We start from the raw sequence: 21,923 nt of genomic DNA on the forward strand, positions 1-21,923 counted from the left end.
CCATTTATGTGAAGCTACAAACAAGAACACAAAAAGACGTGTTAAGACTAATCCATACTTGCAGAGGTGGAATTCACTGGACTAATCCATTATTCAAAACTGCATATTAGTAGCCTACAATATTAAAGGGTGTTTATGCTGCTGCTCAATGACTTCAAAAGACAGGTTTGGTGTTGGGGCCCAAGATGTCCCACCTCATGATGTAAAAGGCCAATGGTTTGCTAGAAGGCAGATCAGTAGTGATGAGAAGTATTCCTTGAGAAGCAAGCCAGGAGTCTAACCTGCATACCATCATACTGATAAACCCACAACCAAGGCATGAAATCATGGAGGATGGGCAAACTCAACATAGTGAGGGAAAGTTAAACAAATCCTCCTCTCTGGTCAACCAAGGATCTTCAACAAGATTTATAAATTATGTGTGCTGGCTTCACTTTATCTACATGTTTATTTTGACTTTTCAAAAGCCTTTGGTAATACTTTACAAAAGTTTTAAGGTAAACACCTGAGGTACTTTGTGTTTGATGGGACCTCTGACCAAAAAAACAACAACAAAAAAAGTGTGTGTGTGGGTGAATTCTGTACTCAAAAACCTTTCGTATTTAACATTTCTGGAAGGTGAAATGCCAAACCCAAGGGGATATACTTCAGATTTTCAGAAGTAAATCAAAAGAGGACAAACAATTTTACAGAATCAGAAATCCAAGATTAAAAAAAATACACATTTAAGGGTAAGGTTATATTTTCAGAATAGCAATGCTGATGTTCAAGGAGTTGGTACACTCATCTACAGAACTGCTAGTTAGTGGCAAAGCTGAAAAATGGAATTCTGGCCTCCTGGATTCTGTGAGTGCTTAGGATTGCTTTGGTCATTCATGATATGGCTGATCCTAGCAGATAAAGAAATGGGGGTCCTAAGATTTTGCTTTGTGACAAAGTTTAAAGGCCCTGGTCTCTAAATGGAGTACTCCACTCACCCCTGTGAAAGCAAATCAAAATGTAGACCAGGATCTCCATCTCTCTTGGCCCTTTGTGCCTGCTCTTTCCTGTAAATGCACACCATACATGGGCCCCCTAAGATTTGAGAAACAGAAACTTTATCTTATCAGCTATTTGGGGGGAAAAACACCCTGTCATTTGATCTGTTTATTTGGAAGCAAGCCCTGCTGAGCTCAAGCATTTGAGGCAGAGTAGAGTTAATTCATTTGGGGTCTGTTTCTTTGCAGCCCTGGACACAGGGCTCAACACTTATCTTTACACCAAAGAGGCCCATGTTCTCTTAAATTTGCTGAGGAATCACCTGTGCCCTTCATTTAGCGATGTAGGTGGATTCCTGTTCTTCCCCCTTACAGTTGAGATTTGCATCTTGGTTAAAAAGTTAAAACACCCCCACCTCTGCAAAATTAAAGCAATAGTCCATTCCTTCCACTTCCATGGGATGTCTTCCAACAGCTTCCTGTGTGTTTCTGCCACACAGAGTCCTTTGAGCTGTCCCTTGGGACAGACTGCTGCTCTCTTGGTTCAGGATCCACCTTTCAACAATCTGGAGGAAGTCTAGGAAAGTGCAGGGGGCAGTGGATCTTTTCCTTTAGCTCACAGCCTTCCCTGGGGGAATCACCATAAAGAGCTCATACTTTTCTTTTCACCCATTTCTAACAAGCTCTTTAGTGAGAAACTGCCAGAAAGTGGAAGAGTTTTCTGATCTGAGTGCACAGAACATTCTGTCAAGCTCCAGGAGACAGACAATTTAAATCAGAACAGCATTAAACACAGAGCAGCTGATACTAATTCCTTTCCAGTCTGTATTTTACCTACCCAAAGCTGAAACCATGGGGTGGTAGGAGCAGGCTGGAGACTTCCTATTGAACACCCACACCCATTTCCTTAGCAGAACACTTGGTGCAGGTGGGACTCACTCTCACCACCATTCTTCCAGCAGATGTAGTGACAAGGAAAGCATGATTTTAATTGAATGGAGAAAGCAAAAAGGAGTAGTTACTCAAACAAAACTCAATAATTTAGACCTAGAGGGAATAAGCCATGAGGAAGTTCAGGCCACACAAGAGAAGGGGTCTTCCTCCTGGGTTAAGAGTTAACACAGGTAAACCTCATTAAAGGGAAGGTCTTTTTCAAAAGCGGCAAGAAGCCAGTGTGAATCAACAAGTGCCAAGCTGCAGTGGAAGTCTGTTTCCCTGGAGTGAAAGCTGTTTCCTTCTGTCCTGCTCACTTACCTGCGATTCCTTGCAAGAGCCCGCAGACGTTGAAAATGCTTTTCTTCATGATGCTTTGCACACACATGGTGAAGACTGACACCAAGGCCACCATGCAGAGAATGAAGATCCCCACGGCCAGGAAAATAGCAGTGGCCTGCCAGAAGCCACTGGCGATCTCGCCGAAGCTCTCAGCGTAGGGCCCGCACAGCGTGTCCCGCGGGAAGTGCTGCACGCCGGGGTTGCGGATGCAGCGGGCATAGATGCCCAAAGTTGGGTGGTAGGGCTCGGAGGGACTCCCGCCCGCGCCGGCCGGCTCGGCATTGCCGCGGCTCTTAGCTTTCCCAATCAGCCAGTCCGCGCTCATGAAGGCAATGAGCTCCGCAAAGGCCACCACAATACTCAGGAGGGTCCAGAGCATCGAGCGGCAGGTGACAATGACATGACACATATTGATGTTCACGGCGGAGAAAGAGGCAGGAATCCACGGGGTCAACCAAAACAGCTAGCCGGCTAGGCGGGAGGCTGCTCAGGAAGGCTGGGAAGGAAGTCGCAGCAGTGGTCATTCACTCCCGCGGCCGGCGGCAGCAGCGCGGTCCTGGGCGCGCGGCATTCGTGCTGAGCGACACCGAGTACTGCGCTGGGCAGCAGCAGCCCCGCGGCGGCCTCACCTAGAGCAGAGGAAAGAGCGGAGGGCGTGAGCGGCTCGCCAGGCCCCGCCCCGCGCCGCCCCCACACTCGCGGGCTGCACCCGCCCCCTCGCTGGACGCCGGCCGCCTTCCCGCCTCGGCCCCGCGTCCCTGCTCCACCCGCTCTTCCCGCTGGGTCAGGTCAGCGACAGAAATGTGTCTAGCACCCTCTGGTCCCCAGGCAGCATGCAGAACCAGTCTTAGCATATATGGGGTTTGTTTCCACTTCTCTGAGACCACAGGCTCAAAACTGGGGCAGCATAGCAGGAGAGAGTGGCCCTAGCACCCACCCACCGGGGCACCCAGTCATACAGGGGACACAGCTCAGGTGCTGAACTCTTGGGAGCAGCTGGCTCCAGATCTCTTATCTTTTATTAGGGAAGGTGGGAGGGAAAAGGCAGTGCAGGAATCCAGATCAAGACAGTGAACTATGTCAGTAGACTGGCTATGTTTTCTAAAGTGTGCTGGACTCTGGCTACTGTTCTGGTATTAGATACGCTAAATTCTAGAAAACTTGCACCAAAAACTTTTGCTTGGCAGCAGAGAAACAATTTCCAACTTTTATTGTCTGGAAATGAAATTACTAGCAGAGAAATAAAATTATTTGCTTCCTAGGTAAATGAGAATGTAAAAGGAAAAACCCATGAAAAAGAATAAATGAAATATTGCTACCCAAACTTATCTTTCATCTATTTCTCATATTATTTTAGACAAAATAATTTATATTAATTAAAACTCAAGAAGGGGGGAAACCTCATAGAAGAGTTCATGACTTACTAGGAAAAAATATTCAAAACAGAGACATTAATGACCATTAACTATGATTACAACTGAGTGGACTTGTTGACAACAGAAACTTGTCTATGAAGAATGCATCTCTTGAATTGTCCCAATTCATCACATGTGCCTCTGCCTTAGCTTCAGTTCACCCCAGGTCTGGAACTCAACATGCCCATTGTTTCTGATTTCACAGAGGGCTCATTCTGTTCCTGAGGACAAATGACTTCATTACCAGAGGACTTTGCCCCAGTGGCTCAACCCTCTTTCAGAGCCTGAACCCTGAATCAGGGGCTGGCAGTGCTCATCTGCAGCTCTGTTTTCTGCCCCTTCTCCAAGGTCAGGCAGAATCAAGATGCGCATATCTGACATCTGGGCATATGGCCCTTCTCTGAGTGTTCAATCTTATTATGTCAACTCCATGAGAACTACAAAGAACTCCTCGGCATACTGAGCTCTGTTGAGGCAGAGAGCTATCTAAGAGGGAAGGGGGTAGGGAAATAAGGAAGCCCAGTGCCAAAGCTTAACATGCCTGTTTTTACACCAAGCATCAGCTCTGCCTGCTGGTTGAGGTCCTAGTGAGTGGCGACTTTACTCTTCTCATGAATCATGATGTCTTTAAAAACTCCTCACATCACTGTTGTTACACAAGATGCTATTTTGAGGACATAGTTAGTGTAATACAGGGAACATATGGACCTAATTGTCAGGGTGTATGTGTGTGTGCAACGGGGCTGTGCTAAGCACTGGATAAGGGAGAGGTGCTGTGTTCCACTGAGGGAGTTTTAGTGTCCCTCAGGTCTGGGTTCCAAAGCCGCTTCCACCACCACCTGGGTTTACTTACACACTGGAGACAGTAAAGGTATCTAGCACACAAGATGGGTGTAAGGAAGAAACAAGCACATCTTAAAGCATTCAGCACAGTGCCCAGCAGAATAAGAGTTCTGTAAGTATCAACTCCCTTCCTTCAGTAGAAAACCAATTTGCTATGTAATCAGCCCCTCTCCATCCCTGTCCCTCTAGTTAATGGCAATTTTTCAATGTGAATATACATATTAATCCCTGTGCTAAACTACAAAACTCTTCTACAATCTCCCAGGTGACTTGTATCTTAATGGCTATGACAGTGTCCGCTGTCCTGGTCAGCAAGCTCAGCTTGGGGTCAGGAATGCAAGTAGGTTGCATTTTCCTAAGAGAAATGCTGTGAAACTTCATAAGCAAGGAAGATGGGGTGTTTGGGCTTAGCAAAGTGGTCCATGTCAAATTGGAGGTAAGACAATTTAAAGGCCCACATCACAGAAAATATAATCTCAGAAAATATAGTTCCCTCTCTATTTGTGCTAAAACAATCACCAGTTCTTGTATTTGCACTAGAATGGCTGGGATGTGGCCTCGATTCTTCTCTGTTTTGAACTGGAGATAAGATGCTTTGGTCTCTCCCCAATGTTTACTAACTGCTCCTATCAGAGGACAGCCACAATATGCAAGGCTAACTGACTAAAACTGTATCTTCCTGGGGATTCAAATGAAGTCTAATTTAGGGTGTTAGGACAAGGGGAAATCTGGAAGGCAGCAGGGGGTTTCTGGAATGGTCTGAGTCATATGAAGTGTCCCAGTTAGGCCATATGCACAGAAAGGCAGGCACCTGCTGACACAACATTTCTATCAAAGGGGAAACAGATCTTTGTTATAGATCCTTGTTAGCAGCAGGGATACTGGACACAGTCCTCCTCAGAGCTCCATGAAGCACACTCATAAAACCAGGCCCCAATGCCATTTCATGTAAAAGTCTTCTCTCTGTGGGTCACTAAATGCCTTTTTTCTCTAAGCTACCTGACTTTACTACCACATCCCTGATGACTATGGGTAATTTGGACAGCCCTCTGACTTTCAGAAAATAATGCTACAATTGTCACAAAGGTCCACAACATAAACCCTCTTAGCAAATAACTTACATACACACACAACAACAAAAACAAACAAACAAAACAGAAAACCAGAATCATACAGAAATCTACAATATCATTGACAGAAGAGAGAGAAAAGAGGAGTTTATAAAAGCTCATCTGTGGTCGTTGGTACTATACTGTATACATCCTTCACATTGCCCTAATTACAAGAAGGGGGAAGGTGGTGAGTAGCTCTGAGCTGGCATTTGTAGCTTGGATCGCTGGGTTCCATCTCTGGCACCTTTCTGTTGTCAGTTGGAAGGGAAAGTACACGTGTAGCCAGAACCAGGCGGTGCCCACTGACTAGGTTACGGGAATAGAAACCTAGGAGCAAAGTGCACCTCCACCTAGAAGGTGGAGAAAGACTGGAAGAACATCAGTCAGAGCTGCAAATAGCCCCCACTTTCCAGCATGACAGGAACAGTAGAGAGTATGGCTAAGTGTTTTGAAAAGCACTACCTTGCTTGCTAGCCTGGGTTCTGTTTCTTAACTTTACTATAAAAATTTCAAACACAGATATAAGTTGACAAGAATAAGCATTGAGGGGCTGGGGATGTGGCTCAAGTGGTAACGTGCTTGCCTGGCATGCGCGGGGCGCTGGGTTCGATCTTCAGCACCACATTAAAAAAATAAAATAAAGATGTTGTGTCCACCAAAAACTGAAAAATAAATATTAAAAAATTCTCTCTCGATTCTCTCTTCTCTTTTAAAAAAAAAAAAAGAATAAACATTGAGCATCCATGTACCAACACTCAGATTCAGCATTTGCTAACACTGTCCTACATCTGTTCCACTGATCTACAGCATACACATTTTTTTCTGAACCACTTAAAAATGAGTAGCAAATGTTGAATACTCATCCCTAAATACTTTAGCATATTCTAAAAATAAGGACATTTTCCTCTATAAACACAAAAAAATTAATATAACTGGGAAAAGTGACAATAATACCCTTAGAGCCAATGCCTAATCTATACTCCTAATCCATTTCCATATCTCATTCCATTTTTTATAGTCATTTTTTTTTAAACCATGACTCATGCATTGTACTTGGTTGGTTTCTAGACAAGAATAGTCTTTCCTCCCTGATCTATCCTTCCTACTTTTCCCAATATTAACTATTTGAATATACTAGGCCAGTTATCTTACAGGATATCCAATAACCTAGATCTGTATATTTTCTCCTGAGGTCACTTAAACTTGTTCTGTATCATCTGTTTCACAGAAACAAGTTAACTCCAAAGGCTGGTTCAGATTCAGCTTAAACAAGTTTACAGAGAATCCAAAATCGTGATGCCATAAACTTCCTACTACATCACTGGGAGGAACATTCCTGGGTCTGCACCTCAGAACCAGAATAATTTTATGCATAGATGTGTGTGTGTGTGTTTCTATATACACACATACACATCAGATTGTGTTAGTTGCAAACCGGAAGAGTCAGAATTAGTAGGGAACGAGTGAAGGCTGGTCTGGGCAGGCCCCTGCATGTTTGAAGATTCCCTCCTGGTGGATTCTGAGAGATACCATCCTGGAAGCTGAAGAGGAATTTTCAGAAATGTGTGCTATATTTCCTTGAAATGGACCTATGTTTTATTAAAAAAAAAATCTGTAGACCTAGGGAGGGAGATAACAACCTAAAAGAGATGTGGCCCCTCCCTGGAGAGATTTACTTGAGCCAAGAGAATACTGATTACAAGAGAGAAAAGCTTTCATGTAACAGAGTTACAATTTAACAGTAGCCTGGAGACCATAGCCCTTCCTCCACCTCCAGAGCCTCCTTTCAAAAGGACAATCTGGCTTCCATGGACACTGCTCTCTGCCCACTACCCCTGCCCTTCAGCCCATCCAGAAGGGGCAGTGGGCACCAGGAAGTACCACATTGGCTTTTGCATGAAACTATGTGAGTGGGGAGAACACAACGCTTTCAGTGTCATAAACGGATCTAAGACCAAATCTCAGCTCTGGGTCTTTTCAGGCTGTTTACATCAAACCTCTGCAGGTCTCAATTTCCTTACCTCCAAAATAAGGCAAGAAGCACCTTGCTCACAAGCCACAAGGAGCAAAGGTGAGTATGTGTGTGTAGAATCCCCAGCACACCTTCTAATTCACAGAGCCCAACTTATGTCACTAACTGATCATTATGTGTGCTTAGTTTATTATTAGCACAATGTTTGTGGTGCAGTAAGCACTAAAAACTACTAGCACTGGGGCGGAGTTTCTGGTCCTGTTTGTGAGCAGCGGTCCCTTTTTCCTGACATCGCTGTGAGGCTACAGTGTCCCTGATGCTCTTTGAACTTTATGATGCTGCCCAAGGAGTTCAACAAGAAAGATGCCAGAGAGTGGACCAAGAAAAACAAAGACCCAGTGGACAAAGCTGTGGACAGAGCCAAAAAGATGTCAAAGTTCAGGACAAGCTGACTAACCCAGCCTTATTTGACAAACTACTGATGACAAACTCTGTAAGAAAGTTCCCAACCATGCACTCAGAGACTGAAGAGTCATTCCCTGGTCAGAATAGCCCTTCAGATGCTTCTCAGCAAAGGATTTATCAAACTGCTTTCAAAGCACAAAGCTTATCAAATGGGTTTCAAAGCACAGGGCTTCAGTAATTTACACTAGAAATACCAAGGGCGGAGATGCCCCAGTTACCGGTGAAGATCAACCAACTGCATACTTGGAAACACAAACCTTCATTAAATTTTTTAAAAAGCTCCAATTATTAATAAATTTACTACATTGAGCCATGAGGCCCAAATAATCAGTGTATCTCTAAGCATATTGTATTTTGTAGCCAGCTCACTGGAATCTTTTTGGCCAATATCTGTTCTTATTATTACCATCTTTCTCAGATGCATGAGTTATACAAGTTAAATGCCAGGCAAGAAGGCCTCCATCCCAGGGTCTTCTACAAGGTTAAGAAGATTACGAAAGCAGAATGTGTGTGTGTTTTTGCTTCTGAAATTTGGAAAGACTCTCTAGGGCACTGCTTTTTAGAGTGTGATCCCTGAACCCCACCCCCCTAGAGGAGGACACAGGGACAGCTGTTGAAGAAGCCTAAGTCCTTGATCCCCATCTGCTGACGCTAGAGTCCTGGAGGTGGTAACAGAACCTGTGTCTCTAACAATCTCCCAGCAGATTCTTCCACAGTGAGGTGAAAGCAGTCCAAAGCAGGAAGAAGAAAAGAGGTCAGGGGGAGTGTGGCCCAGCTCCATCAAGACACAGCCAGTGGTCAGCCTGCCTGTCCTCGGCACAGCTGAGGAAGGGTGAATCTGTAGGGAGGGCAGCTGTTCCTCAGCTAATCCTCAGACGGCATGAATGAGCTTCCCAAATATTCAGGACTTCTCTTCAGAGCACAAACAACCTTCAGAACCAACGGGCAGCACTGGTACAAAATGCACGGTGCCTCGCACAACATTTTCTTTTATTCTTTTTAAAAATCACCTACCAGAGGAAGTTTTGTGAACTCTCACTCTGGCCACTTCATAAAACACTGGCTACAGAAATGAAAACATCTTGATGCTGTTGAAGAGGAGGATGCAAGTGCACTAATATTTATTATTCTTTGAGTGACAGACAGTCTAAACATGTTCAGCTCCTCCTGCTTTTGTTATTACCCTTTCCTGAGCCTCCATGACAAGCCCCTCTCCTCCATCCCACATCTGACTCTGCTGGGAAGTCACTGAAACTGTGGTTCTCAACGGGGGCAATTTTGCCAATGGGGACATTTGCCAATGTCAGAAGGCATTTGGGTTGTTACAACTTTGAGTGGGTGTGCTAAACATCCAGTGCTCTGGACAGCCACCATAATGAACAATGATCTGGCCCCAAAAGTCAGTAGTGTGGATGTGAAGAAACCCTGCTTCCTCAGAAGTTTTTAAACACGCAGGGGTAACTTAAAATAAATGTCTAAAATCTTAACATTTTAAAAATGACTCTTCTAATGAGCATGCTGTGTTCTATGATCTGGATAGACATTCACAATATCTACTAAAGCTAAATACATTTTTAGTTGTCTTTTGAAAAATAAAAATAAGTTTTAAGGTACATTCTAGTGTGAGTGTCCCAGACAACGATGGCAGAACTATGGAGCCCAACTTGCCACTGACCCAGGAACAGTGCTATGGATCCTTCCTCTCCAGGGGTCACATGTTAAAGTCAGCTTCTGTTTTCAATAATAACTATTCTGAAAATGGCAAAATGGAGCTCCCCACTTATAAATACAAGGAGTTCTTGTGCTGTTAACTTGCTTTATCTGGACTTGCCTATGCAAGCTTGGCCATATCACCTTTATTTTGTTCAAATTCCCCTCCTCCAGAGTTGGGTGGGCCACTCAGTACATGCTCAGGTGGACAACTCTGTCACTCCAAAGGTAGGGAATTGATGAAGTAGACCTAAGAGATTCTCAGGCATTCTGACTCTTACCTGATCCAGTTCAGCTTCCTGTTCAGGATGCTTCCCTCTCCCCTGGAACTGGTTGGTGGTTTCAGTTGTTGGGTGGCCCCCTTCCCCAAAAGCACCTGAATGATCTCTTTTTTTCTTGGCGTGGAGACACCCAGTGAGCCCTCCTGTCCTCCTGCTCAGTCAAGTCTGTTCTTTAATTTACCAGTCCTGGTCTGCACCAGATTCCTTTCTGGATGCCACACTCCAACTCTTCCTGTGTCCAATGGGTCTGCTTTCTGAGCACTCAGTTCTAGAGGGGTCCTTTTCCCACCATTGCCCTAGGGCAGCTGCATCCAGAGATAACAGGTCTTCTCATCCTATTTTCTAAATGACCAATTCTTTAAGACTTCTGAAGTTCTACTTACATATTTTATATTTACCTGCTATTGCTACAACTGCCCTCATCTAAAAGTGTCCAGAATGAGTCTGTCTTCATATGTCTGTCCTTTTGGGTCTGCCAGACAGGAAGGATTATACAAAGGAACTTCAAGGCAGAGGCTAAGGCCTGATTTAGCCAGGGCACTATGCCTGACTATACACACTGTGGGTCAAAAGCTTTTTTTGGTTTGTTTTAATGAAATTGAAACTTGAATTCCAAGAGTTGTCTTTTAATGTCACTGCTTTACATAATTTTAAATAGAAAGCATCTTTCAAAGTTTACCATGAATTCTGTGATATCAGGCAAAGGCCTTAAAGTAAGTTTAGTCTTTTCAGGATAAATAAAAAAGTACAGACTTTTAATGGCAAAAGTCATAAGGGTGGAAAACAGAGAATTAAAAAAAAAAATCCAGAGCTATAACTTCCTTCTTGAACTCCCTGTTATTGAAGGGGGAAGCTTCAAACGCTCTCCATTCAAATGACTCAACTCTGAGAATTATTAGTCCTTAGGGAATGGGCTTCTGGCTCATCTCCACAGACAGCTGGGTACCTCTCTGCCTGCTAGGAACACTGACGAACATTCATTCTCACAGCAACTGCAGGTTTGTAGACCCTTCTATCCAGAGGCAGAAAGAACCACTGCTTGTTCACAACATACAGTGCCATCAGCCAGGTTCCCTTCCAGCAGTTTAACAAACCCCAAAAATGAGCAATGGGAAGGATTACATCACCTGCTATTTCTGAGTCTCTCACACAACCTCTCAGAACACCAGAAAACCCGATGATCAACTAGAACAAGAGCCCTGTCCGGACTGGAAGCTTTTGGGAAAGCTCTGTGAAAGATGGTATCATTGCTTCAAATATTCCCTATCCTTCCTTGGAAGAGGACTTTATTTTTCCACCCCATTGACAGCACTGACCATGGAACCTGCTTTAGCTCATCCAAATTGAGCAGCAACCCATGAACTCTCATTTTCCTTTGCCAAAACATCTGAAAAATCCCAGAGTCCCCTTCATCAGTCATGTCCCTGACAACATGAAGCAGAGGCTCAGCTACTCCACATGGACATGCAGTGTGGGCAAAACCCCAAACTTCTGCTGTTGCCCAATAGGTCACAGCAAGTGCCACCTCTTCTGAGGACAGGAGTCCCTGGCTGAGTCAGAACACCTGCTCCTGCTTCCTCCTCTTTTTGGTGTCAGGCTCAATTCAATGTCACCATCCTCTTTCAGAGGATGGCAATGATTTTTTTTTTTTATATTAAAGGTCACTTGGTGAGACATAGTCAAGTGTGTCCTACAGTCTCAGAAGCACACACTGTATAATTCAACTAGGTAATAAAAACTTTGTTCTTAATGTGTTTAAAGTTAACTAAGAAAGGAAAAAAAAATTCCCTTTTGGGTGAGTGAGGACATCAGAAGTGTTTCCAGAGTTCAGTTTGAAGATCCTTTCCCACATTAGGCGTGTCCAACGTCTCTTACCAAATGAGTCACAACTTGCTCAGAGTGACTGCTTCTCCTCCTTCCACTTGTGGTTCTCCTGAGAGCCACCTCCTGCCCCTGCAGTTAGGGATGTACTAGGAAGTCTTCTTCCAGCAACCACAAGAACAGTGCTCTGGGCTTTGTCTAAAGTGAAGCTTGCCCAGCAGGAAGCTTGGAAGACACCTCATGGACCAGTTGGTACAGGTGTTTGGCAGAGAACCAAAATGCAGGTGTCTCACAGACCTGTCTCCAACATGCATCAGACCAGATCCTTCCAACTAACGAAGGCAAGAGGGCTGGAATGAGAACGTCAACGAGCAGAGCAGGGCAGGAAGTCATCAAGGAGAGCGGAGGAGATGACTGAGGCCCTGGACCTTGGACTGTGGAGCTAGGAAAGCCCAGTAGGCCAACATCTGTCAGTAAGGGGAAGAGAGTAGAAAGCTGAGTCACCAGCTAGAACTGGTGAGTTGGGACCACACTTTGCATTTTTCCATGCCACCTCCACCATCAAGTCAGAATATTCCTTCTGGAAATATAGTCATTTCAGAGATGAAGGACAAGAATGTGACATGAGGGTGAAAACTAGTGGCTTCCATGAGAAGTCTTTCATTAATTCATGAGGCCCAGTGCTGTGAACAGGTTTTAATTTAGGTACTGCTCCCTTCTGAAACAAGTCCTTTAAAACAAAAACAAAACCCCCAACAATATGGTATCATTTTATAAATCCAAAATTTTAAGAGACAAGAATGTTAATCTAGAAACACACATAGGTAGTACAAAAAAACAGCAAAATTAATTTTCTTTCTTTGTACATTCACTAGCCCCAACATCTGACCCATCAGTGATACTGACAGAAGAAAGCAGGAATGGTTGATGTCCAAGCTGGCCTGCTAACCCCAGTCCCAGGTGGCTATTAAGGCAGTGATGGGTATGGAGAGAAGTACAGCAGAAATTTCCTTCTGCAGAGGCTGAGGGGACCATCTAGCTGCCTGACTCCCAGAGTGCGGGACCCACACCTGCCAGCTGAAATATCCTCCCAGCAATTTCCTGGAGGACAAAGTCAGAAGCAGTTCAGAATAGCAGCAGCCTCACTCAGGATCCCATTAAAACAACACTGCAAGCACATCACAAAGCCACAAGCTTTGAGTTTACTTGCAAAAGTTATCAGCAGAGTGATGAGTTTCTAATTACCCACCCAAGGACAGTATCAACGGACCAGTCTAACAATAAGACAATTCATATCCTTAAATACCAAGAGCCTAATTTGGGATTTACTCTGGCACCAAGACAATGCTAATAGTTACTTGCTTTTTTCTTTTTAAACCTGAGGTCTCTTCTGTTTCTAACCAGTATTGCTAAGCTGCAGTAGAATGTAACAGTTTGGAGGATGATTTAAAAGCAAAGAACTTAAATCTAACATAGGTGATACAACACTCAAATGCTCACTGATTAATTCACTCACATGACTGCTGGCCTTTCACAACCAAAGACAGATGCAGCCTAACGTCTGAACTGCCTTGTCTTGTGGGTCGCCCTCTGAGAGCCAAGGAGCTGAGAAGGATCTGAAAATGGCCTAAGCCTTATGTATTGAATACACGTGCAATAAAGACCATAATGTACAAGGTGAAAATTCACAACAAGGTTCTGTATGATTTTATGTATTGAAAACCTTCCCTCTCAAGAGCCCCATTTCTCTCAGATTTAAGATCCATAAAATATTGTGTCATTAGGAATATACACACTTGTGATGCTACTTTAAAAAAAGTTTTTTGAGGGGCTGGAGTTGTGGCTCAGTGGTAGAGTGCTCACCTAGCATGCCTGAGGCACTGGGTTCGATCCTCAGTACCACATAAAAATAAAATAAAGATATTGTATCCACCTAAAAAAAGTTTTTTTGAAAAAATAAAACCCCAGCAATGTAGATCCATAAGTTGTATCCACACCCAGTTTACCCAACATTGTACATCTTGATGATTCATAGCTAGAGATCAAGCTATGCAGCAGTTTTTAATTTTCCCCTAATGAGAATGCCAAAACCAAAACCATAGACAGGTTTAAACTTTCTTCATTTATTAACTTGAGGAATTCCCAAGATATTTAGGATTCAAATTCTGTTTTAAAAACATATGGGCTGAATGGCAGCTTCCACAGGGATGCACACCAGTTCAACATATGGCTGCAACAGCTTCAGGTATTTGGAAACCCAGAGCAATCCTGTAACTCAAGCAAAATCCTTGGCCTGCAGTACTAAACTGGCCTAATGACTCAGGAATGCACAATGGGAGTAGGAGCTCAGTGAGCTTTCCTCCTGGCCACCTAGATGCAGTCACTGAAGGCTCAGAGTTCAAGAGGGTCAAAGAAAATCCATTTTTGAGAATTCTGAATCCCTGTACTTTTTCATAGGATCTGATAAGCTCTTTCTGGGAAAAATGACTTCTTATTACAGCTTCAACAATAGTGAGGTATAGTAAGGGAAGAGAAAGTTCAATTGGGTGTCTCAGAAGAAGAGGGCAGGTGCCAGAAGACCAGGCCATTTAAACACAAAAGCAAAAGTGTTTGAAAGGCTTGGGCAGAAGAGGCTTTAGGTTCACTCCTGTAGGAAGAGATACTTCGAAGTCTGTAAGAACTGTAAGAGCTGATAAACAAGGAGGGCAAAGAGGAAGATTGGCCCTGTTTGCTCACACATTTAATGCTATGGATGCAGTGAGGGTCCAGCAGGCTCCTGCCATTTCTATCACTTCCCAGCACAAGTCAGCCTAAAGCAGTTGACTCCCTGAGAACCCACATGGCCTTCAATGAAAGAAAGCTGTGAAGCAAGAGAGCCTTGGGAATCAATGGAGGAAAAAACAGACTGCATTTTAGTTAGGTCATAAAAAGGAGCATATCCCTGGATGCTAATACACATTTCCTCATGGTAGGTAGAACTAAGACTTCATTTCAGCAAACCATTAGTAGCAAAGTTCCTCTTCCCTGTATCCTAAAGCCAAGTTCTCCCACAAGTGGAGTGACTGAAAATTCTGGGTCCCTGCATAAAATGGAAGCCAGACAATGTCTTTGAGGAGGATCTGTCAGGCTTATAGAATGGTGCACAGGACAAAACCTCCTACTTCACCCTTCCAGGACAAGAGGCTGACCCAGAAAGGCTGCATGGCAGAATGATTCAGTCAGAAGCTAGATTGTCTGGATTTGAATACAGCTCCTGCCAGTATGACCTTGGGCATGGTTGTGCCCTTATTCCTCATTCCCATGTAAGTAAAATGGGTATTGAAAAAACCTACACAGAGGGATGTTGTAGCATGCTGAAGACAATGCTTATACAAGCTGAGCCTCCATGCATGCAACTGTCCTTCCTGGAAAAGGATCCAGCCTCCCAGCCTGCCACCCAGCACAAACAGCCACTTCTGAGGTCATGTTTCAGATATTCCTTCTGCCATTTAGATCTTCCTGTTCTAGGATCCATCTGACTTGTGAATAATTAAACTCACCTTCAAACAATAATTTTCCCCATGTAAAAGGAGTCATGGAGCAGTAAGGCCCTATTTCAATGCTATAAAACAGGCTCTATCATTTACTAGCTCTGCGTTTATGGCAATGGACTTCACTCAAGGCATTTCCTTATCTCTAGGAAAACAGGAGTGAAGAAAGTATCTAGCTCATGAGAATTATGGAACTGTGCATATAAAGTCAAGGATTATTCCAAGTACCAGTACATGGTAGGAACCATTATGACTATCATCATATTGGCTAAGATTTACTTTTCTGCTATTTGTCTCCATAAGGCCACAAAAATCATCTTCTATTATCACCTATATCTCTGTAGACTGAAGTCTAGGGTACAGAGAGGGGGCCCACTAGGCAGGAAGTCAGGAAAACACAAGTCTTGGCCTAGGTTCTTGGCTAACAAGCATGTGACCAGGCACAGCTCCCTTAATTACTCTGCCTTCAATAGCTCAGGTACAAAGTAAAGGTGATGGGTCTAAGGATCACCTCTGTCACTTTCAGCTCAAAAACCACTCATTTCAAGCCAATGATCATTTCTTATCACCTTCTCCCAGGCTCATGGTTCCTTCTACACTGATGCTCTGGAGAGGGAGACCTCAGACTGGAAGGGAGAAGGGAACCCTGTAGGTTATAAGGAATGTCAAGTACAAAGGCTTGGGGTTGGCAGAACCGAAGGCCATATCTGACCATAAAGTTTGGTAGACAAGGAAAGTGGACTGCTTGGTCACTGCACAAGGAGTTGTCCAAAGGCCTTGGCCAAAAGACATGGGCTAGACTGGCTACCCTCCTCCAGTTACCTTTATGTGTGTATGTGGAGGGACCCAACTCTAACTCCTGTTCTTGGGAATATAGTAGAGCACTCCCTGCTCCAGTCTTTCAGTTAACAGTTAAAATTGAGGTCCCTCTGCCATTATCTTCAGAGATGGACCCCACAATTTTAAAGGACCCTTCCTTAGCTCTAAAAAATCCAAAGTCATAAAAGGGCCCTTTCTTCGTTATATACTTTGCTTCCTGTTCCAGATAAGTAAAATGCTAGGGATCATGAAGAACGTGTCAGTGATATGCCATAGGACAGGGTAGAATACACAGGTTTAACCCTTTTCAAAAAGTACTTATATTTTGGTCTCATGTATGTCAAGAGAAGCACCCACTGATTTAAAAATCCATATTAATATGAATTCTCCAGCTGAGAAGCTAGCAATATGGGAGGTTTCTATTTAAGTGCTTTAGTTTCAGGTAAGAGTCAAGTTATCCTTTTTATTTCAAAACAAATTTTAAGAAACTGCCCAATAAAACTAATGTTTGCTACTAATTCTCTGTTCCTTGGTGAATTATCAAAGTCAAGCAGTACAATTCTCTCATCAGTTATAAATGGCCCCAGAAGACAGATTTACATTTACCGATGGGCACATATTTCTGAAATCTATTTTTATTAATGAGCCAATAAATTGTCATTTTGTTATAATCAACCAAATGGTTCAAATAATTTTCAAGAATGCAATGCTCCATCCCAATAAGCCTGGTGATGAAGCTGCTGAGATGACATGAAACTGATTTTCAATTTTACTTGACATTATCCATGAGATCATGGATAGATTCAAATTTTTTTTCTTTTAAAAATTTTAGCCCCAATGCTGTCAAAGGCAATATTAATCTGACTATGATGATAACTGCAGACAGCAAAGACCACGGGTAAGAGGTTCTGGTAAGACAAATTATTTGCTAGTCAGCCATACACATCCTCAACTGGCAGGTGGTCTGTGAGAGTAAAGCTCAACATACAGGACGCTCACGAACACATTCTGCTCCACTCCTCCTAACTTCCTGACCTTTGCTCCAATCTGCCTTTAGTGAAGGCCACTCATAAAAACAAGAGCTAACCTATACTAGACCTTTGTGATGTGGGCAGGAATAAAAATGCAGACCTTGGAGGGGTGGTTTCATGGAAGACAGTAACCTGGTAAATGTAGTGTGTGCACATATTGGCCCCCACTCCACCTCAAGAAACCAAGGGCCCGACTCCTAACAGAGGGCAGAGGTGGTGAATTTCTGAGGTAAGTGATGAAACTGCATCAATTCTGCAAAAATAGATGTGTGGTTTTTTTTTTTTTTTTTAAATCAGGGCTCATAATGTTTGATTTATCCTCTCTTTTTATCTCACTAAACTTCAAGCTTTCTTGAAAATCATGCTCATTAAATATCTACTAGAAAACACTTAAAAAAGGAATGAGCATTCCTAAATTAGAGAACTCACATTAACATGCCTTTCTCAACCCTTTTTGTCATTGTGAGCATCTACAGCTGACTCTGACTGGACCATACCCTGAAGTTCTCAGAGGTAGGCAAGGCCTGGTGCCAGAACAAACCAGCTTGCCAACTTGTTCACACTGTGACTGTCCAGGCTATACTGAAGGATGAGTGGGCAATGTGGTGAAGTTGTGGGGGGGAGATACAAGGAGACTCATCCTGGTCCCAGAAACTGTTGTAAAACTTGGAATTATGAAATGCACAAATATAATAGAAACCAAGACACTGAGAAACGGAACCAGGTCACCAAGAACTCAAGTGTGCCCACTGTGGGGAAAGGTGGTACCAAGAGGTGAGAATCCTGAGAAAACCACGATAAGGCTTTATCAGGAACATAATTGGGAAGTCAACAGAGAGTAGCAATTGGGGAAAAAGATAGAAATTTCCTGCTTCTGATGGATAATGCTGGATGGCTGCATAAACACTTCTTACAAGAATCTGAAAGGGAGGGAGTATGGGGGGGGCGAAAAAGATGGTGGAATGAGATGGACATCATTACCATAGGTACATGTATGACTGCACATGTGGTGCGATGCTACATCGTGTAAAACCAGAGAAATGAAAAGTTGTGCTGCAATTGTGTACAATGAACCAAATGCATTCTGCTATCATATATACCTAATTTAAATAAATTAATTACTTAAAAAAAAAAGAAATTGAAAGGGTCGGGCCATGCTGACACTGTTTATGTTCTGAGGAAAACAAATTGATCTGTGTGTGTGTAAGTAGAAATGGAGGCTGAAAAGATGAATGATATTTAATCCAGGCATACTTGCTAGGTATTTAGCATGATGGATTTTAAAAGAAAGAATTAAAAGTAACTGTAAGTTCCCATACCCCTTCTTACCCATTCAAAATCACTTTTTAGTTCATAGATTTATTTGGTGTATTCATTATAATGAATTTCAAGGAACTCAGATGACTTTCAAATGAGTCTAGCTTTCTGATTCAAATCCTACCAAGAAAGAAATTCCCAGAATGCATCAGGTTAGGTGGTTTTAAGAGACTAACATGCACCATTGGACATGGCATCCACATGGTGTTTTAGGAGGCTGGGGGTGATACATGGCAGGTCTGCTGCAGAGGGCAGTACTCTCAGTCTTGGGTGCTGGTGCAAATGCAGCTCATAATCATTCAAAGAAATGGTATGCACTTGATAAAACAGGTACACACTATATTTGGCTCAGGAAAAAATAAATACCCCACCAGGGAAAGAGTTTGTGAGCATAAAATATGATCCCCAAAAGGAATTTCCAACCCCTTTTGCAATCTGTCCCTTCCAACTAAATTTCTCAGCTCTTGATCATGTGAGACCTTTTCAGGAGGAAGGAGGGGGCTCCAATGAATGTGTATGAGAAAATGACAAGTTTTTCATCTTATATAAGACATTTAATATCCATAGGCACCCTAATTTCCTCATCAGAAATAAAGTTTAAGTGGCCTTTTGATCATTTCCTAGAAAACACAAGGCCAAGTCTGGGCGTGAAGTAGTGAACTGATCTCATTACTGCCACCAGATAGAGAATGTATGACAAATCATGTTCATATACCATGAAGAGTAACTTCTTAAGACTGGCCACATGCCTGGTTCTGAGCCAGTGCAGAGAAGGCAAAGTGAAATTCTCGATTCCCAAGAGGCCTTGGGTTGGTTGGGAGACTGATACATCAGCAAGTGGTTGGAGCCCAGTGCTACTGGTGCCCTGTTTGCATGAGGTGGGACAGAACAGACTGCATTGAGCCAAATGCTGAGTGAATGTCATTCTGTATGTTAGGAGTTGGAAATCAAGAAAGCCTGGGAGGCAGGAGAAGAAAGAGGAGTCATATTGTGAGGGGTCAAATACGTTGTTTAGGATTTTGAATTGTCTTATATATTATGATGGGGGAGGGGCTACGATATTTTCAGCATAAAAGTGACAAGAGCAGATCTGCATTTTTACAAAGCCACCTGTAGGATGCTTGCACAAGTTAGTCAAGTAATGGGAAAGAAAAAAATCTGACACAAGCAAGTGTGTTCATGTGTGAACCTGTGCATGTGTGAGGGCACAGGTTCATAATGGCACTGTGGGAAGCTAGGGATCACCATGTCTGTTCCAGGAGAGTAGCAGAGACGAGGGGCTGTCCTGACATTCATGTACAAAACAAACATTTTACCCTAAAAGGAAGTAATGTGACTGAAAAGCAGGAACTAAAAGTCAGCCTCACTGTGGCCTGAGATGCACTTCCAAATGTTGTGTGTTGCATTTTAGCTCAATCTTCAATTTTAAAGCCCCAAGTATTTAATTAAAAGAAAAAAGGAAAAAAAAAATGTCCAGGGAGTACTTTATCTGAGGAGCCAGCACAATAAACAGGCAGTTAGTGCAAGGTCGAAATGAGGAAGAGTGGCAACAACACAATGGTGGAGGTGCTGCTGGGGGGCCACGCAGGGGGCTGCAGGGAAGGAAATGAGCAGGACAATGCACAGATGTCTACATTTTCGCTGCCAGGAGTTCAGACAAACAGGAAGACCTTAAACTTCTCCAATGGGGAGAGCTCGGTTTTGCCTGATGAGCAGAGGGGCCGAGCACAGGACTGGAACACAAAAACAGAAGGTTGTGATTAAGGCTGAGAGAAATGCTGCACACAAAACCTACACCCAGACTCGTTCTCGGAGCAATGCAAGCCTGGCTCACCCTTGGCTCTGCTCCTCATTATGCTCCTCAGCCCCGCAGCCTCCCTAGGCTGTTCATGGGGGTTTTCAGGCACATGGTCCATGGAGCCATATGAGACACTCCTACTCATGGGACCCAAATGTGGCCAAGACAACAAATTTCACAATTCTAAAATTTCCTGCTGACATCTAACAGAGAATTTATGCTTATGCAGCCTCTCAACAGGAACCAAAGGGGGGGAAAATGTCTGGAGTGATTATCCAAATGGTAGAGTTCTGTTCCAATAATCTTATCACAACAGAGGTAGAACTGTCAGGACTCCTTTGAATTCCTAAACTTCAGGGTTTCATGAAATGTGTCCTTCCTGTACACAGTTACATGCCTTTTCTCCCTACTGAGTAATTTTAAAATACTTCTTACAACTATGCAAATAAGGAATATTTTTTGAAATAATAAAAATTTCAGAAGATCCCTTGGATGGTACCCCTTAACTCTTAAGCAGAAATGTTCTTCGCTACATCTAGATAACAGCATTTCTCAACCCCAGCACTTTTAACACTGGGGCCAGATAATTCTTTGTCATGGGGGCTTGTCCTATAAATTGCAGGGTATTTAGCAGCATTCCTAGCTTTTTCCTTCTGTATGCCAGTAGAACTCTCCCAGTTTTGACCAAAAATAAAGTCTTTGGACATTGCCAAATTCCCTTTCTAGATAATTCTGCTCTAGAAGGTACCTACTTATGATTAAAGCCCAGATCTGGTTATGCCACACACTAGCAGAATGAAGGGGGGCAAGTAACTAACCTCACTATGACTCAATTTCCCCAGCTGAGTATGGGGACACCACCTTCAACTTTGTAGGGTTGATATGAAGATTAAAGGAGAAAATACAGGTGGGTAGTGCTCTGCACAGAGCCTGGCACATAGTAAGCATTTAGTAAACGGTAACCATAATAAAGGTTAAGAGTCATAAACCCATGGCTTTGAAAGTCAGTCATTCATCTGGTCTTTGATAGAACAAACTGCCTACATATCTCGTATCTACACAGCCCATTCAGGGGCACTCCTGGCTAGAGTGTCAGAAACACTTAATGCTAACCTTGATGGAAATCAAGTTGTTTTAATCCCTTCTTGGATGAAAGGGGAAGTAGAAATAAAGGGGGGGGGAATGAAGTAGGAAAATAGCTATAAAACAAAGAGAAATACCCCAACACAAAGAAGAGACAGCCAGAATTCATATCTTGTTAAAAAAAAAACTTGTGAAAAAATATAAGTCAAAATAACCTAACTGAATATAGGGAGAAGATACTATGGCAAAAGTTGAGTATCTCAAGAGTTAATAGTTAATAGCCACTAGAGGGTGATGAGGACAGTCTTGTCACCAAGTGGGAAAATAACACAGCAAGACAGAAGAGCAGGAGGAAGGTGGAAGCACTGCAGAGACTCTCTGGCCAAGAGCTGCCCTGCAGTTTCTTCCTGTCCACACGCTGAGCCTGAGGAAGACAAGGGCAGAGCTACTCAGGACCTCCCCAGGCTTTTCTTG

The 21,923-nt window shown here is 43.2% G+C and overlaps 1 protein-coding gene across 2 annotated transcripts in view; it reads right to left on the reverse strand.

Annotated features, from left to right (window-relative positions):
* The window catches only part of Lhfpl2 (LHFPL tetraspan subfamily member 2), a 147,694-nt gene that overhangs the window by 18,066 nt on the left and 107,705 nt on the right, over nt 1–21,923 (reverse strand). For both annotated transcript variants that reach the window (XM_078044173.1, XM_078044176.1), the window contains one exon: nt 2,232–2,881. In XM_078044173.1, the coding sequence (XP_077900299.1) occupies nt 2,232–2,661 (430 nt within the window). In that variant the 5' untranslated portion in view covers nt 2,662–2,881. The remainder of the gene's footprint in view (nt 1–2,231; nt 2,882–21,923) is intronic.

This window comes from Ictidomys tridecemlineatus, chromosome 1 (assembly GCF_052094955.1).
Source record: "Ictidomys tridecemlineatus isolate mIctTri1 chromosome 1, mIctTri1.hap1, whole genome shotgun sequence".
In the NCBI taxonomy this organism is placed as follows: domain Eukaryota; kingdom Metazoa; phylum Chordata; class Mammalia; order Rodentia; family Sciuridae; genus Ictidomys; species Ictidomys tridecemlineatus.